This window comes from Mesoplodon bidens (assembly GCF_964165515.1).
Source record: "Mesoplodon bidens genome assembly, chromosome: 2".
Taxonomy (NCBI): domain Eukaryota; kingdom Metazoa; phylum Chordata; class Mammalia; order Artiodactyla; family Ziphiidae; genus Mesoplodon; species Mesoplodon bidens.
In genome coordinates, this window is record NC_138177.1 from 171,077,477 (window position 1) to 171,096,210 (window position 18,734).

General features: G+C 48.3%; 1 protein-coding gene across 3 annotated transcripts in view; it reads left to right on the plus strand.

Annotated features, from left to right (window-relative positions):
* The window catches only part of KIF17 (kinesin family member 17), a gene marked incomplete at its 5' end in the record, with an annotated part of 47,978 nt that extends 31,447 nt beyond the window's left edge, over nt 1-16,531 (plus strand). Inside the window, 5 exons of one of the 3 annotated variants that reach the window (XM_081224488.1) lie at nt 1,811-2,042; nt 11,879-12,137; nt 13,252-13,319; nt 15,172-15,292; nt 16,268-16,531. In XM_081224488.1, the coding sequence (XP_081080614.1) occupies nt 1,811-2,042; nt 11,879-12,137; nt 13,252-13,319; nt 15,172-15,292; nt 16,268-16,446 (859 nt within the window). In that variant the 3' untranslated portion in view covers nt 16,447-16,531. Of the gene's footprint in view, nt 1-1,810; nt 2,043-11,878; nt 12,138-13,248; nt 13,320-15,171; nt 15,293-16,267 lie in introns of all 3 variants that reach the window. The other 2 variants (XM_081224489.1, XM_081224490.1) reach the window with 2 other exon arrangements.
* Between the last annotated feature and the right edge of the window lie 2,203 nt (nt 16,532-18,734).

Here is an 18,734-nt window from a genome sequence, read left to right on the forward strand (position 1 = left end):
GACAGGGATGGTGCTCGGGTCAGCCAGGTGGCAAGGCTTTGCTCACGAAGCAGCACAGGTGCCACCAGATCCCCGCCTGGTTTTTGAGGGGCCAGGCCTGCAGGCTTCAGGAGCTCAGGGCAGACGATGCAGGCTTTCCTCAGGTCCCAGCCGAGCCTCCAGTTCCTCCCTGATGGAAGATGTGCTCCCCCTAGGGACAAGCCACCCCAAACACACCCTGGGGCGCCTGCGGGCCGGGCTTTCCTCACTTGCTCTGCAGCTTTGTGCAAGTCGCTTAACATCTCTGAGCCTTGGTTGTCACCTCTGTAGATGAGATTACTGTCAGGCTCACCTCCATGACAGAGTCAGCCCCACGGCCAGGGGTTCAGCCCCTTCTGGGCCCCACAGTCCACAGTTCAAACATTAACTGAGCAGCTACTACGTGCTGGGCACCAGGATGCAAGCATAGATGGGATGTTGCCTTGGCCTTCAAGGGGCTCTCAGTCCAGGGGCAGGCAGGTACACGAGGCCCGGGGAGGCAGGTTCTGGAGCAGTTAGAACCAGGTTCGGTGTAGTCAGTGCCTGGGTTCCCGTCCGCCTCCACCGCTTCCCAGCTCTGCCACCTAGGCTGAGGTTAACCTCTCTGTGCCTCAGCTTCTCATCTATGCAGTGGGTGATAGTGAGAATCTCGAGAAGCTTGTTGTGAGGGTCAAATGAGACGACGCCTACAGAGGCGGGAGCTTGGTGTCACGCACACAGAAAACACGTGGCACATGTGGCGGTTTTCACGGTGTGGTCTGCAGTGTGGTCGGGGAGGGCTTCTCAGAAGAGGGGACACCTGAATAAGGTTTGCACGAAGATGCCTCAGGGGTGGCATTTGAGGTACAGGACACACCTAAGGTGGCACAAAGGTGCAGGGGGTGGAAACAGTCTGGGTGTTTGGAGAAGCAGCCGCCCTGAGTTGAAGCTGGAGTGAATTAGGGGTGGTGGGGGCAGAGGGAGGTGAGACAGGGAGGCCCTATGTGCCCCCGGGGCTTGGGCTTCATCCTGATGGGGACCCTACAAGGGCTTAAGCAGAGCAGTGACTTGGATGGGACTCCCCTGTATCCTGGCTGCCGTTGAGCCGAGCACTGAGCCTGAAGCGGGTCTGGGCCCGGCTGCTCAGTTTGCGTGGTTCTGTTCTTTCCCTTGAGCATGATCTCCTATCCTGTTATGAATCCTGGGAACGTCTTCAGTTATACTCCCCTTATGTCCCTTTGGAAAGACGCAGAGTCTAAAATACTTCTGTGGTGCTTTATTAGAGAGTAGGGAGTTCTACATGAGCCTTTGTAGTTATTTCGAATTTGTACTTTTAAAGGCAAAACTCTAAACATTTTTTTTAGCATTTTAGATACAGATATTTAAAAAAACGAACTGTTCTTAATGTTCCCTGATTAAACATTATGTACTGACTGTATGGAACATTCTCCACAACCCAGGGGTATTCTGATCCCTGAGGTTGCCTGGGAGCACGGCCGCGAGCCTGCCCTGTGGTGGCACCATCAGTCCCAGGAGGCGGGAGGCGGGTGGAGCAGCTCTGGCTCCAGAGGGAGACTCTTGCCCTTCCCGTGGGGCAGAACCAGCTGGGTGGCTGAGCACACAGGCTTGGAGTCAGGGAGACCTGGCAGGAATGCTGGGTCTGATTCCGAGCCAGCAGCTTCACCTCTCTGGGCCTCAGTTTACGTGTCTGTGAAGTGGGGTTGTTGGAAGGAGTCGATGAGATCAGGCTGGACATCCAGTGCTCAGTGGTCGACAGACTTTGTCACGTTTGCTTTCTCCTCCATGAGGGCAGCTTGCAGCTGTTGGAGCAGCAGGTGGTCGGCGGGGAGCAGGCCAAGAACAAGGACCTGAAGGAGAAGCACAGGCGGCGGAAGAGGTATGCAGACGAGTGCAAGAAGCAGTTGGTGGTGGCCCTGCAGAACTCAGACGAGGACAGCGGGGACTGGGTGCTGCTCAACGTCTACGACTCCATCCAGGAGGAAGTGAGGGCCAAGAGCAAGCTGCTGGAGAAGATGCAGAGGAAGGTGAGGCCCTGGGCTCAGTCCGCGCCCCCGCTGGCCCCGCCCCCACACGCAGGCAACGCTGGGCGAGGCCTTCACACCCGGTCTTGACACCTGCGTGTATGTATTCCAGTACCTGCTGTATGACACACCCTATTCTGGAAGCTGTCACGGTGACAGGTGCGTCTCTGCACTCTTGGAGCTCGCGTTCCAGGGGAAGTGTGTGTGTGTAAGAAACAACGCAGCAGAGAAAGAAGCAAGAGACTCTAGGGAGGGGTAGCCCGATGAAGAGAATTGGGGCGGGGGGCAGGAGGTAGGGGCGGCTTTATTTTTTACTTTTTTTTAAGCACCAATGCCCAAATCACAAATGCACAACTGAATTCATTTCCACAAAGTGAGTGCCCTGTGCAACCAGCACCCAGACGGAGGCACCGAGCATTAGCAGAACCCCAGAAGTTCCTGGGGCCACCGTAGATGGGGGGGACAGGGCCATTCTTGTGGAGGTGGTGACTTCTCAGGTGGGACCTGATGGAAGAGCGGTCTGGGCCGAGAGACTGTCCAGTGCCCGGAATGAGGTCCGAGGTTCGGGGAACAGAAAGGCAGTTACCTGGCTGAGTTTGGGGAGTGAGGACTAGAGGAGAATGAGGCTCTGCCATCTGTGACAGACACATATGTCCTTCAGAGCATCCTCCGGGTGACCTGGGCCTCATAATGTCCTCCTTGGCCACCTGCTCCCCCCTCCTCACCCCCACTCAACACAGGCAACCAAGGGATCTTGCCAAAGCATAAAGCTGATACTTTTTCCTCTTTAAACGTCTTTAGTTTTACATTTTTTCTTGGCTGTTCTCATGCCTTTTCTTAATACCCCTTATGTCCTTAACTGAATTTGGTCTTTCTTGTACTTTGGTCCACATATCTTAAGTTTTTAAAAAATTCTTTCCTCGTTTTGTGTTAATGTCCCACTTGACATCTTCTTCATTTTTATCCATTTCAAGATTTTGGATTTCTGATTTGCAAATTTCACATCTGTGAGTGCTTCTTTAAGGAAACTTTATTCACATTGGGGTGTTGAGTTATATTTTTAATCTGTTTGGTTCCGTGTGCTTGTGCTTTGGGGGGAATTTTCTTCTGCTGAAATGCTTTGATTTCCATTTTCTGTATCTTATAGTAGCTTTGATTAGATACATCTGCTCTCTTCTGTTTATTTCATAATGTCTTGTTTTTCTGCACTCTCAGTGACAATTGAATGCAGAGGTTCTTGGAGGTTGGAGGGAACAAAAAGTACCCACCAAACTGAGACACCTTGGGAAAGAAAAACGAGGCAGGCAGCTCCATATAATCAGTGGATCAGTTGATTATAGGGTAAGGTAGTCACAGGGTGGGACTGGGCAGGTGGCAATTCGGAAGCATTCGCAGCCGCGCTCCGCAGCACCGAGGGGGCGTTGGGACAATTCTGTATTTACCTAGTGTGTGGGGGTAGGTACTTGAAAACAGGAGGAGCACTTTTAAGTCAAGATTTATGAATGGATAACTAGTCTTGTGGGCAGTAGGAATACGTCAGGGAAGGTCTTCCTCATTGTTTGGAGACTACCAGAGCATAGAGGCTACCTGGACTTCATCATAGTTAAACAGTATCTGTTAACTACAAAGCCCTGCACAGAAGAGATTTACTACCCTGTACAGCCCTAGGTAGGGTCCGTGAAAGGACAGGAGGAACTGAACGGGCCCAGGATGGCATCAGTTATGCTAACAGCCATACAGAGGTAAAGGTTCGGGGTGCCTTGCTAGGCTTTCCTATTTGATAGCACACTCTTCTGGCCATGCGGAAGCGCAGCTTTACATAGAGCTTTTCATTAGTGTCCTATGGCTGCTGTAGCAAATTACCACACATTTAGTTGCCTGAAACAACACAAATATATTATTTCACAGTTCTGTAGGTCAGATTCCAGGTACAGCGTGGCTTGGTTTCTCTGCTTAGAATTCCACAAGGCTGAACTGAAGGTATGGCAGGACTGCATTTCTTTCTGGAGGTCCTAGGGGAGAATCCATTTGCAGGTTGCTGACAGAATTTATTCCTACGTGACTGTAGGATTGAGGTTCCCATCTCCTTGCTGGCTGTCAGCCATGGTCATTCTCAGTTTCTGGAGGCAGCCGGCATTTCCTGGCGCCTGTCCCCCTTCAAAGGCAGCCTGGATGATAGAGTCCCTCTCCTGCTTCCAGTTCCTTTTTTTTTTTTTAATGGATTTTTAAAAAATAAATTTATTTATTTTATTTATTTATTTGTGGCTGCATTGGGTCTTCATTGATGCACGTGGGCTTTCTCTAGCTGCAGCAAGCAGGGGCTGCTCTTCGTTGCTGTGCGTGGGCTTCTCATTGCAGTGGCTTCTCTTGTAGAGCACGGGCTCTAGGCGCACGAGTTCAGTAGTTGTGGCGCACGGGCTTAGTTGCTCTGCGGAGTGTGGGATCTTCCTGGACCAGGGCTTGAACCCATGTCCCCTGCATTGGCAGGAGGATTCTTGACCACTGCACCACCAGGGAATCCTGCTTCCAATCTCTTTGACTCTCCTCCTGCCTTACTTCTGTGAAGCCTCCCTTCCAATGCACCTCTTCTGCCCATCTCTCTGCCCCCCTCTCCCACGTGGCACACTTGATTACCTTGGACCCACTCGATAATACGGGATAATCTCCCTATTTTAAAGTCAATTGATTAATAACATTAATTCCATTTGCAAAGGCCTTTTTGCCATTTAAGATAACATACTCATAGGCATAACGCCAGGGGACGAAAATCGTAGGGGCAAAAATCTTGCCTTCCAAAGCAGGTTTTTTTTTTTTTTAATTAATTAATTATTTATTTATTTTGGTGAGAGGGGCCATTGCTTCTTTTGTAATTTTCTCTTGTTTCTGCAGGACTTTTTTTTTTTTGCGGCATGCAGGCCTCTCACTGTTGTGGCCTCTCCCGTTGCGAAGCACAGGCTCCGGACGTGCAGGCTCAGCGGCCATGGCTCACGGGCCCAGCCGCTCCACGGCATGTGGGATCCTCCCGGACTGGGGCACGAACCTGCGTCCCCAGCATTGGCAGGCGGACTCTCAACCACTGCGCCACCAGGGAAGCCCCTCTGCAGGACTTTTAATTTCCACCTCAAGGGGCATCTCCCACTTCTAAGTGCTCTCTAAATGACCTCCAGAGCAGTGCCTTAGAGAGACTAATAGTTTGAGTCCTGCACACATTTCAGTCTCTCCTATCAATTTCCCAATGTCAGATCTGTTTTCAGTGTTTTCCCACCGTCAGAGTGGGGCTTTCTCTTTGGGGAGTGATTTAGCTGCCTTCTGTCACCTTGTCCTTCCACTCTATGCTTTCCTGGGTGCCCTCCACTTATCCCCCTGTGGGGTGGGCTAGGAGCTGTCTGCTGAATTTATTGGTAATTTGAAGCTTCTAGTGTTCTCTGTCTCCCGATCAGTGCCTGGGCTCAGGATGGTTTTATTTTTTCTCCTCATTGTTCTGTATGTTTTTCTGAGGTTCTCTCTGGGGAGATTCAGATTTAGGTATCTGTGTATATATTTTTAAAATATAGGCAAACGTGTGTGTGTGTGTGTGTGTGTGTGTGTGTGTGTACACCCATCCCTCTCCCCATACATATCCTCCCCCTTCTTGGATAAAAGTAGGTACAATACACACTTCCCCCACCTAGCTTTTTTTTTTTCACATAATGATATATTCTGAAGATCACTCCATAGCAATATCTAGAAATATTCCTCATTCCTTTTTACTGCTACATGGTACTCTACCGTGAGGCTGTATCATTGTTTACTCAAAAGTCATGATGGACATTTCCAGTCTTTTGCTACAATAAGGAGTGCTCTAGTGAATAGTCTGTGCATACTACTATTATATTTTTGGTAGATTCCTTTGGAATCAATTCCTCCAACTGGGACCACTGGGACAAAGAGTAAATACATGTGTGATTTTGCTAGATATTGCCAACTTCCCTCCATGGGGGCTGTGTCCTTTTGTGCTTCCACTAGCACACATGCGTGTGTTTTCTCACAGCCTCACCAACAGATTATACTGAAAATTTTTTGGATTTTTGACATTCTGATAGATAAGAAGTAGTACCTCAGTGTAGTTTTCTTTTTTTTATTATTTTATTTTATTTTATTTTATTTTATTTATTTATTTATTTGCGGTACGCGGGCCTCTCGCTGTTGTGGCCTCTCCCGTTGCAGAGCACAGGCTCCGGACGCTCAGGCTCAGTGGCCATGGCTCACAGGCCCAGCCGCTCCACGGCATGTGGGATCTTCCTGGACCGGGTCACGAACCCGTGTCCCCTGCATCGGCAGGCGGACTCTCAACCACTGCGCCACCAGGGAAGCCCAGTTTTCGTTTTTTTTTTTTTTAAATGGAGTCCTCACATTATTCCCCCCTAGATTTATTTATTTATTTACTTATTGGCCACGCTGCTCAGCACGCAGGATCTTAGTTCCCTGACCAGGGATGGAACCCACGCCCCGTGCAGTGGAAGCACGGAGTCTTAACCACTGGACTGCCAAGAAAGTCCGTAGTTTCCTTTTTTACATTAAGAAAAATTGAGATATAATTGACATATAACATTATATTAGTTTCAGTATACAACATAATGATTGGGTATTTGTACGTATTGTGAAATTATCGCCAAAATAAGTCTAGTTAACATGCGTCACCTCACACAGTTACAAATTCTTTTTCTTGTGATGAGAACCTTTAAGATCAACTCTCTTAGCAACTTTCAAATATGCAACACAGTGTTATTAACTGTAGTCTCCATGCTGTGTGTTACATTCCCAAGACATTTATTTTATGATTCAGTGCAGTTTTAATCTGCATTTTTTATACTGTGAGCAAGGTTGAGCATTTTTTCATATGTTTTAGGGATGTTTGCAGGTTTTATTCTCGGAACTGTGTTCACAAGATGGTGGTTCTTTTTCTTCTCTACTTGTAGGAGCTCTTTATATAAGAAGTATTATAATTTATATTAGAGATATTAACTGTTGGTCTGTGATATAAGTTGGAAATATTTTTTCTTCTAGTTTGTTATTGTCACTTTTTACTATGCTTTATGGTATTTTTCCATAAAATTTTTTTTTGGTCAAGTTGAGCAACTTTTAAATTATTGCATGTAGATTTTGAGTCATAGTTGGAAATCTTCACTTGTGTTTTCTTCTAGAACTTGTATGGAGGTTTTTTTTTTTTTTTTTTACATTTAAATCTCTGATCCACTTGGAATTTATTGTGGTGCACATGTGAGGAGCTGATTCAATATTATCTTTTGCACCATTTTTTGAAAAGTCCATTTATTCTCCGCTGACTTCAGTGCTGTTCTTTTGTATGCTAAGTTTCTGTATGTACTTAGATGTATTTCTGGATTTTCTATTCATTTCTCTTGCTCTGTCTATTCATGTACCAGTGTCAGCTACTTTGTTTAAAATTCAGAGGCTTTATAATCTGTTTTATAATCTCATAATCCTCTCTTAGTGATTTTCTTTTCCAGGTTTTACCTGGCTATTCTTTCTTGTTTGCTTCCCCCCCCCCGCCCCGCAAATGAACTTTATAAACAATTGGGTTAGCTCAAAAGAAAAAGAAAAAAGCGGGTGGAATTTTGGGGAGAATTATGTTATATTTATAAGTTAGCTTGGGAGTACTGACAGTTTTATGAAGTTGAGTTATCCTGTTCAGGAACATCCATGCCATGACATATCTTTCTATTAGTTCAAATCAATTTTTATGTCACTCAGGAGAATTTTATAGATTTTCTCATATAGGTTTTAGACATATCTTGTTAATTTTACACTTAGGTATTTTATTTTATTTGTTTTCCTCTATGGGGTATCCTTCTCCATTATAACTTTAAAAAAATAAACTTATTTATTTATTTTTGGCTGCGTTGGGTCTTCGTTGCTGCGCGTGGGCTTTCTCTAGTTGCAGAGAGTGGGGGCTACTCTTTGTTGCAGTGTACGGGCTTCTCATTGCGGTGGCTTCTCTTGTTGCAGAGCACGGACTCTAGGCACGCGGGCTTCTGTAGTTGTGTCTCGCAGGCTCTAGAGTACAGGCTCAGTAGTTGTGGTGCATGGGCTTAGTTGCTCCGCAGCATGTGGGATCTTCCTGGACCAGGGCTTGAACCCGTGTCCCCTTCATTGGCAGGTGGATTCTTAACCACTGCACCACCAGGGAAGCCCAGGAAAAACTTTTACAAAAGAAGTACAAAACTTATATTCCAAAAACTATAAAACATTGTTGAGAGAAATTAAGAATACCTAAATAGAAACTTCCCTGGCGGTCCAGTGGTTAAGACTCTGCACCTCCACTGCAAGGGGCATGGGTTCGATCCCTGGTCAGGGAACTAAGATACCCTGTATGCTGCGCAGCGTGACCAAAAAAAAAAAAAAAGAGAGAGAGAGAAAAGGATATCTAAATAAATGGAAAGATATACCATGTTCATAGATTGGAAGACTTAATTTTGACAAGATGGCAATACTTCTCAAATTGATCTGCAGATTTCAATGCAATCACTCTCAAAGAACCAGCTGGCTTCTTTGAAGAAATTGACAAGCTGATCTTAAAGTTCATATGGAAATTCAAGGGACTCAGAATAGCCAAAATAATCTTGAAAAGAACAGAGTTGGAGGACTCATACATCCTGATTCAAAATTTACTACAAATTTACAGTAATCAAGGCTGAGTGGTACTGGTGTAAAGACAGACATATAGAATCAGTGGAATGGAACTGGGGGTCTAGAAATAAACCCTCACATTTACAGTTAGTTGATTTTCAACAAGGGTGCCAAGATGATTGAATGGAGAAAGGATAGTCTTTTCAACAAATGATGCTGGGACAACTAGATACCCACATGCCAAAGAAAGATGCTGAACTCCAACCTCATGTAGTATACAAAAATTAACTCAAAATGAGTCAAAAACCTAAATAGAAGAGCTAAAACTATAAAACTCTTAGAAGAACATGCAGGTTTAAATCTTTATTACCTTTAATTAGGTAATGCTTTCTTAGGTATGATACCAAAAGCACAAACAACAAAGGAATAAAAGATAAATTGGACTTAATCAAAATTAAACTTTTGTAGGAATTCCCTGGTGGTCCAGTGATTAGGACCCCACACTTTCACTGCTGAGGGCCCAGGTTCAATCCCTGGTCAGGGAGCTAAGATCCCACAAGCTGCAGGGTGCAGCCAAAACACAACAAAGTAAAACAAAAAAAGAACCAGCAGGTATTTAAAAAAAATTAAACTTTTGTGCTTCAAGGAACACTATCAAAAAAAAGAAAAGACATCTCACAGAATGAAAGAAAATATTTTCAAATCATATAGTATGATAAGATGCTTGCATCTAGAAAATATTTAAAAAACTTACAACTCAAGAATAAAAAGACCACCCAATTTTAAAATGGGCAAAGGATCTGAACAGACATTTCTCCAAAGAAGATATACAAATGGCCAATAAACACATGAAAAGATGTTCAACATCATTAGCCATTAGGGAAATGCAACTCAAAACCACAGTGAGATACCATCTCACACCTACTGGGATGATTGTAGTAAAAATGACATACAATAACAAATGTTGGTGAGGATGTGGAGAAATTGGAGGCCTCATATACTGCTTGTGGGTATGTGGAGCCCTCATATACTGCTTTGAAAAATAGTCTGGACGTTCCTCAGTTGCTTAAACATAGTGTTACCATATGACCCAGCAGTTACACTCAAGAACAACAAAAATATATCCACACAAAAAATTGTACACTGATGTTCATAGTTGCATTATTTATTATAGCTGCAAATGAAAACAATCATGAATGAAAAAATAATATGATATATCCACACAATGGAATATTATTTGGCAGGAAAAAGAATGAAGTACTGACATGTTCTACAACATGGGTGAACCTTGAAAACTCTATGTTCATTGAAAGAAGCTAGCTACAAAAGACCACATGTTGTATGATTACATTTATATGAAATGTCCAGAATAAGCATATCTATAGAGACAGAAAGTAGACAGGTGGTGATGATTGTACAACTCTGAATATGCTAAAAGCCACTGAATTGTATACTTTATTTTTTATTTTATTTTATTTTTTGGCTGTGCTGCACAGCTTGTGGGATTTTAGTTCCCTGCTAAAGGATTGAACCCAGGCCCTTGGCAGTGAGAGCGTGGAGTCCTAACCACTGGACCACCAAGGAATTCCTAAATTGTACACTTTAAATGGGTGAATTGTATGATGTGAACTATATCTCAATAAAGCTGTTATAAAAATCATTGTGAATGATTACAAATGTACAAAAATATATTAAGATTGTTACCATGAATGCCATGTATCTATTATCTAGCTACATTCGTGGAGCATAATTAATTTAATTGAAGGCCCTCTGTACCCACCCCTCCCTGATGGCTCCCCGCCCACCTGTGTCCTACCAGGCATCCTGTGTTCTCAGTTGGTTACATGTGACTATCATTCCCATGAATTTATTTTAAAATTCTTTTTAAAATTTATTTTATTTTATTTATTTATTTTTGTCTGCATTGGGTCTTCGTTGCTGTGCATGGGCTTTCTCTAGTTGCGGTGCACAGGCTTCTCATTGCGGTGGCTTCTCTTGTTGCGGAGCATGGGCTCTAGGCGTGTGAGCTTCAGTAGTTGTGGTACACAGGCTCGGTAGTTGTGGTGCACAGGGTTAGTTGCTCCGTGGCACGTGGGATCTTCCCGGACCAGGGCTCAAACCCATGTCCCCTGCGTTGGCAGGCGGATTCTTAACCACTGCACCACCAGGAAAGCCCTCCCATGAACTTAAAACAGTCTTTTATTTATTTATTTATGGCTGCCTTGGGTCTTCGTTGCTGTGCACAGGCTTTCTCTAGTTACGGTGAGCAGGGACTACTCTTCGTTGCAGTACGCAGGCTTCTCATGGCGGTGGCTTCTCTTGTTGTGGAGCACGGGCTCTAGGCGTGCGGACTTCAGTAGTTGTGGCTCACGGGCTATAGCGCGCAGGCTCAGCAGTTGTGGCCACGGGCTTAGTTGCTCCGTGGCGTGTGGGATCCTCCCGGACCAGAGCTCGAACCCGTGTCCCGTGCATTAGCAGGCGGACTCCCAACCACTGCGCCACCAGGGAAGCCCTAAAACAGTCTTCTTTACTAATCAAACTGTCCCTGCTCTTTGAGGAAACAGATTGCGCCAAGGTGTCTTGGGGTTCAGGGAGGGCCTGGTTGGAGTTGGGAGTCCCCATGCTTAGGAGGCTATGGAGGGCCAGTCTGGCAGACCTGGGCAGGAGATCAAAAAAATCTGGAACCCATGGTTAAATCAAGGTGGGTCTGATTCTTAAGTCTGGTGTTTGTCACATCATAACAGGATTGTGGCAGTGGGAGAGCAAGGACTGTTGAGTCTGAGAATTTATGCCTATTGCTTCTTTTAGAAAAAAGCATTTGTACAGTTCTCTGAGATCTTGTAGGACCGTGGTGACTACAGTGTTATGTGTGGAGCCTTCTGAAAGGCTCCTGAATAAAATGTATGAGTGTGGGATAGAGACGGAGGGCTGGCAGTGGGGGTTGATGATCAGCCTCTCTTCCTGCTTTCTGCAGGGCTGTGGACCCTGTAGGTGCTCGTTTAAACACTGAGTGGAGAGGTGGGAGGGAAGGTCAATGAATCAATGGAAGGATGACAGGACCGACGGTGGAGATCAGAATGGACGGGTGAGCGGATCAGTGAGCAGAGGATGAGTGGCTGGCCGGAGGGGCAGGGAGCGGATGCAGAGGTCAGATGGATGGTGAAATGTGTCGCTGTCTTTCCTGCTCACTGCTTGTCATCCTTTGTTTTTAGCTTCGAGCGGCAGAGGTGGAGATCAAAGATCTGCAGTCAGAGTTCGAGCTAGAGAAGATCGATTACTTGGCCACCATCCGTCGGCAGGAACGTGACTTTAAGCTCTTCCAGCAGCTCTTGGAGCTGGTGCAGCCCCTGATTCGCCGGGACTGTAACTATAGCAACCTGGAGAAGATAAGGCTCGAGTCCTGCTGGGATGAGGATAATGGCCTCTGGAAGATCCCCCAGCCCATCATCATAAAAACCAGTCTCCCAGTAGGTCAGGAACTGTGCTGCGCTGCCCCCCAGCAGTTGTCCCCGCCCTTCTCCACAGTTTGCCCTCCTGCAGGCTGACAGGTGGCCATGCACCTCTCCCTGCTGGCTGTGGGTACAGCAGACATGTGACTCTGGGTACCCAAAATGTTGGGGACCTAAGAGTCAGACAGATGTGGGTTGGAATTCTGGCTCCACCATTCTGTGTGTGACCTTTTGGGGACTCAGTGCCCTCCTCTGTGAAATGGGGATTCATAACAGCACTTTCCTTAAAGATTGCTGGGTGGCTTAAAATGTGTTAGTGCATGTAAAACCCTTAGAGCCATGCCTGGCGCACCTTAAATGTGTGGTACATTTTCTTATCATGATCATCATTGTCATTATTTCATCCTACAATAACCCTGTGAAGGACAAAGATTTTTTACACCTGTTTTACATATGAGGAATCTCAGAGAATGTAAGTGATTTATCCAAAATCACAGTCATAGCGGTGAGTTGTAGGCCAGGGACAGAAACTAGCTGTTCAAGTTTCAGGCCTGGTTCACCTTCTGCTTTTGCCACTGACCTCCTGTGTGACCTTATCTTGGTCACTGTCCCTCTCTGGGCTTTGGTCCCCTGATCTTCCCAAAGAAGGGGTTGGCAAAGATGATCTTGAAGGCTTCCCCACCTCCGCTGAGTCAGAGTAGGGTCAGACTTGCGGTGGATCCTCCTCAGCCACGTGCTGGCTCTGCCCGTTCAGGGAGCAGCAGGCTCCTACATCCCACGGGGCCCTCACCGGTCCTCACCTGGTCAGAGGGTATCCATCCAGGTCCTACATCTCTGACGATCACAGACGGCACTGGCACCATCCCTACTGAAACTCCAGCCACCCCATTTCCCACAGTCTGCAGGCAGAGTGGCCTTTCTCCCTGCGCCCACCTGCTCTCTAGCCTGGAGGCAGTGGAGTGGCTTCTTTGGTCTGAGCCCTCCTGTTGTCTGTTTCCCAAAGCCATCCCCTTGCTTGGCCTGGGAGGTGTCCTCCCCTGGCTCCAAGCCTGAGCCAGGCCTGAGCGCCCAGCCCCCTGTCCCTCTGGCCCTCATTCCAGGCAGCAGTGACCTCAGCTTCTGTTTTCTCATAGCAGTTTCAACAGGGCTACAGAACAGATCAGCCCGCAAAACCTCCACAGTGGACAACGGTGAACCAGGCACGGTAAGGTCTCTGGGAGAGCGAGGGGAGAGCTGGCGCCAGGCAGGCTTGGCCCCCAAGGTGCAGTGGGTCAGCGCTGCTGTAGAAACTGGACTCTGTTTCTGTCCACCTCATGATTAAAGTGGGGGGCTGAGCCAGGACCCTTTCTGTGTAATTCTTTGCACCCAGACCCTCCACCCCCTCTGGCCCTCATTCAAAAGCCCTTTATGTGCATAAAGACCAGAGGAAAAGCAGGGTTCAAGGCAGCCCACCCTGCTGGTGAAGGACAGAAAGCTTCAGCTTCAATCCCAGTGGCCAAGGAGTTCATTCTGGTTCCCTTGGTCCCAGCTGGTCCCCTTGGACTGAAAGCATCCTCAGAGTTTCCATAAACAGTCACTGGGATTCTAAAGTCACTTTGTTTCATATCTCCCTTGTTTTGTATTACAACAAATATATATCCTTAAAGCAGAGGTCAGCGAACTTTTCTCCAAAGGACCAAACAGTAAATATTTTAGGGTCTGGGGGCCATATGGTCTCTGACACAACTGCTCAGCTCTGCATGATAGCAGAAAACCAGCCATATGCAATATGTGAACAAATGAGCACAGCTGCTTCCCAACGAAACTTTACAAGAACAGTCTGTGGGCCAGATTTGGCCCATAGGCTGTAATTTGCTGATCCCTGCTTTAAACCATTACAGATATTTTGGAAAACTTACACAGAAAATACGTTTGCAGTCATGATAAGGCCACTCATAGGTTAATGAATTCCAGCTAAGCATCTCCTCTTGAGCAACTCAGGCTGGTTAAAGCTCTGATCGGCTGCTTTTGATGCCTTAACTTTGTAAAGAAAAAAAAAAGTGTTAAGTTGTTCCGGAAACAAACATTCTTAACCTGAGACCACAAATGGGTTATATTAGAATGCTTTTAGTTCCAGTAAGCAAACTAGGGAATTTATTGGTTCATGTTAAGTGCACCAGTTTCAGGCATGGCTGGATCAAGGGGCTCAACCAGTCCTGGTTCTGTGTGTTTCTTGACCTTTTGGCTCTGCTTCACTTGGAATCCTAGGTTTGGACTCAGGCAGGCTTTCTCCATGTGGCAGGAAAGATGGCTGCTAGCAATTGGTGATCCAATAGGAAGAGAGACCTGGTCTTTTAGAGCATCCTTAAACCAATGCTTGTGGCAAGATTCTGATTGGCTCTGCCTGGGTCATGGGCCTACTCTTGGACCAATGACTATATCCAGAAGATGTAGTTCTGTGATTGGCCCAGTCTGGATCACATGTCCAGCTGTGTAGCAAGGGGATGGGCAGGTGGGAGTGGTGATATTAGGGTGCTATGAATGATCACCCCACCAGGACCATGTCAAGTGGGAGAAGGGTAGTTCCCTGAAGGAAGAGATTCAGGCTGAAGAAAAGAAATCCACTATAGCAGTGAAAAATACTAGTCCTTGGCGATAAAAATGTTGGGACTCCAGTTCTCATGATCAGAAGTAAGCTTGTGAGCTGAGTACTGTATCACCTGTTCTATGAATATACTGTGATGGGTTTAGGGTGTGCAGTATCGTCCTCGCCCCGATGGACCTTGTTTTGAGCTTTGCAGGAGGAATGAGGCCCTTCCCGTCCCAAGCAAGATGGGGGTGGAAGGTGGGGAGGAGCGTGTGTAGGCTTGGCTGGTGACTGTGACCCTTTTGCCCTGAGCTGCCTAGATCCCACTGCAAGTGTCTGGGGTCTGAAGTGTAGGGTACACCAACGTGGGCCGTGAGGTTCAGGGCAGCTCTGCCACCCAGGCTGGCAGAGCCTGCTGAAGCCGGGGTAAGGGGCCAGGTAAGAACTGCACAAACAAGGGGTCTTAACCTGTGAGGATTTGGAATCTCAGCAGGAAGAAGACCGCTACAGGCTGATGCTCAGTCGGAGTGACAGCGAAAACATTGCCAGTAACTACTTCCGGCCTAAGCGGGCCAGCCAGATCCTCAGCACGGGTCCCATGAAGAGCCTTGGTGAGTACCCTGCCCGCCTCCTGTCCTCCAGGCCCTCCTTGAGAGCTCTGGAGGATTTCGAGTCACACAGGCCTGAGTCAGAAACCCCTTTTCCTCTCTCAGCCTCAGTTTCCTCAGCTGTAAACTGAGGGGTATATGCCTTCTCCTCAGGATGAGGTGAGATGAGGTGGGAAGTGCTCAGTACACAGCCTCCCCTTTCCTTCCCTGCTCCATTTCCCGGTGGGGAGGTGCTGGGTTGGATCCTCTGTCTCCCCGACACGCAGAAGGTCCTCAGCACACAGCTTGGGCCCCAGCCTGGTTGTCTGGGACTTGGTCAGTTGCTCACCAGCTTCCTCAGATGCCAGTATGGTGACTTTCTCCCACTGAGCCAAGTGGGGGCAAACAGGACCACAAAAGCAAAACACACTTTTACAAGCAAGAATCGAAAATCACTTTGTTCCTCTGCTTTTAAAACTAAAATCAAACACCACGGGGCTTCCAATAAAATACCAATAAAAAACAAATCTCATTTCTACACAGAGGTTATTTGAGAGACAGAATGGGTGGAGTTGAGGAAGAAGGAGGGAAAAGCTGGACAGGAAAGGAACTGACATCAGTCGAGTAGTTGGCATCATGCCCATGTTGCAGATGAGGAAACTGAGGCTCAGAGAGAAGTGGCTCCCTAAGGTTATACTTCCAGGAAGTGGTGGAGCAGGGATGTGAACCAGGCTTGTGTGGCTTGACAGTCCAGGCTGCCTCAGCCTGAGGCTTTAAAACTCCATGCTCCCAGCCCAGACCCTTTGGATGCAGACCCTTAGTGCTGGGTCCAAGGCCTCAACCAGAGCAGCTTCTCAGAGCTTGGGGTCCCAGCTGCGGGACCAGGGCCTCTGGCTGGGTGGGGGGTGGACCAGACTTTGCACGCCGCACGCACGGAGTCTTTTCTCTCCATCCTCTGCGCTCCTGGCTGACCAGTGCTTCTGCCCTGCTTCTCCACAGCACGCCACAGCTCGCCACCAGGCCTCAGCTCCCCACTTGGCAACAGCTCTGCCATCCCACCCACCCAGGCCCCTGAAATGCTCCAGCCTCGGCCCTTCCGCCTTAAGTCCCTTGACATCCCCTTCACCAAGGCCAGGCGTAAGAAAAGCAGAAGCAGCTTTGGCGGTGAGCCTCTGTGAACACATTGCCTGCTGCTGCCCTGCCTTCGGGCTCTGTGAGACTGCCAGGCCCCTCCGGGGCAGACCCAGCTAGGTCTCCTCCCACCTGCCCCCCACAGTACTGGGGGTGCCCGAGGGGGCCCTGGCCCCCTCCCTGCTACCCAGAGAGCCCACTCTACCCAGGGCATGAGCTCCTCGGAGGCTGGACCATCCTTGGAGAGACCTGCTCCGGCTCTTCACGCCACGTCAGTGTTTTCATCTGCCCGCCACTGTGCCCACCAGTGTTGTTCTGTGCCTCCGTGGGCTCAGAAACCTCAGCCCTGCCTCAAGGCCTTCACTAGCAGCCCGATAGAGGGGGGCAGTGACTTCCACATGGGTCAAGTTCACTGTCTTGGTGATTGAAAATTGTGCCTCCATCCAGTAGGCCCCGCTTGGTGAGGAAGCCCTGTGGGACGGCACAGGAGCCCTGGAGCAGCTGTTCCCGCACTGCCTACTCCCAGCTGGTCTGCGGCCCAGAGGAGGCCACGCCACATTAAGCTGCCCTAATAAACTGCCTTTAACTGATGAACTGCCCTTCTCTGATCCTCTGATAGCATCACTGGGGCCCCTCCCTGCCACTGCCTGGCCTTCATGGGGAAGCTCTTTCTGGAGCAGGGATTCTTAACTGCCTGTAGGCTCCAGGGTCTCAGCAATCCCCTATAATTGTGAGTATAAGTGCATTTTTTCTGGGGAGAGCATGTGAATGTGAACTGTCGTTAGATTCTTGAAGGATCTGTGACCCAGGAAAGCGGAGTCCTTGTTTTGGAAAATAGAGGCCACATCTTGCTGAGGCCCAGAGAAGACCCAGGTCTTGATGGCCCTCAGGGGCTGTGCTGGAACTGCATGTCCTAACATGGCCAGAAATGAACCCAGGCCACCCCAGCTGCCTAAGACAGACCCATCCCCTTGCCCAGTGTATCCCAGGGCTGCCCTGTGGGAGGGGCCCACAATCTGAGGGAAAAGTCTTGGCCTTTGGTGCTATCCTAAGCCTCATTTCATGCTGAGCCTCATCTGTGAAATGGGGATACCAACCTCATAGGGTTATCGTGAAGGTTAAATGAGATAGTGTGTAAAGTTCCCAGTGCATAGCAGGTGCTCCGTGTTAGTCCCCCTAAATCCTCCCCCTCCATATTTTGTATTAATTACTGTGATACCTGCCACAAGCCACATGTCTGGGTCAAGGAGCTCACGCCCTGGAGAAGCTAGGCTGGAAGGTGATTAGGAAACTTCGGAGATCAGTCTAAGGGAAGTCAGGCCGCAGTGCATACTTTGAGTAAGAGGATGTAAGATCATGTCTTTATGGGGAACAAGGTGCCCTTGTGAAGGGAGCAGCAGTGGGTAGGGCTACCATAAAGGATGGAGAAGATCCTGGGGCTTAAGATGGGAATGTGGGAGGAGGGTTCCTGGTGGAGGGGGCTGCATGAACAAAAGGCAGGAGGTGGGGAAGCTCAGGGTATGTTAAAGGTGGGAGGAGAACTGTTCCATGGAAGCCCTGAGCAGGGATGGAGAAGCTGATGAGGCTGCCAAGATGAGTTTAGGTGGAGACCTGAGTAAATAGCCTTTGGGTGCCCCTGAGCTGTGGCAGACTGCTCAGCAACGGGCCGGCACCATCAGGTCTGAGCTTGAGGTGGATTGACATGGCATTGTGTGCAGGAGGACAGGAGGGCTGGGCTGCGGGGCAGGAGCTAGGGGTGAGAGGCTTAACTTTCCGTGCAGCCCTAACCTTCCATGCAGGGGATGGAGGTAGAATCCATTAAGGAGATGCACAGAGCGAGACTTTTTGACTTTTGCCCCCGCATTCTTGGCTTGGTGGACAAGTATAAGAGGTCAGAAAAGAACGGCTACCTTCTCTCTCCAGTTACCTTCACCATTTGCCCTGGGATCGTGTTTGGGACCCAGAGAATAGCTGAAGTCTTGGAGATGCTTGTGGTAGCTTTTACTTAGAGCCGTGGTGGGACTGAGGCAGGTCTGAGGTGAGCGGGTTGCCCCTGTGTCAGTTTAGAAGGGGCGGGGGCCAGCAGTACTGAGTGGAGGCTCAGCCTGGCTCTGCACGAAGTGCTTCAAAACCCGCCCTAGCCCTCCCACGAGCCAAGGCTGTTCCAAAGGCACACAGGTAAGTAGGAGAGCTGGGCCTCGCCAGTGTCTATTGCCAGCCTAGGACAGTGGCCTGGAGACCAGGGAAATGCCCAGGTAACAGGGCTAGTGAGAGACGGGGCTTCGAAATGAACTCAGCTAGAGCTTCTGATTGGTAGGCCAGTCCGCCGCCCATC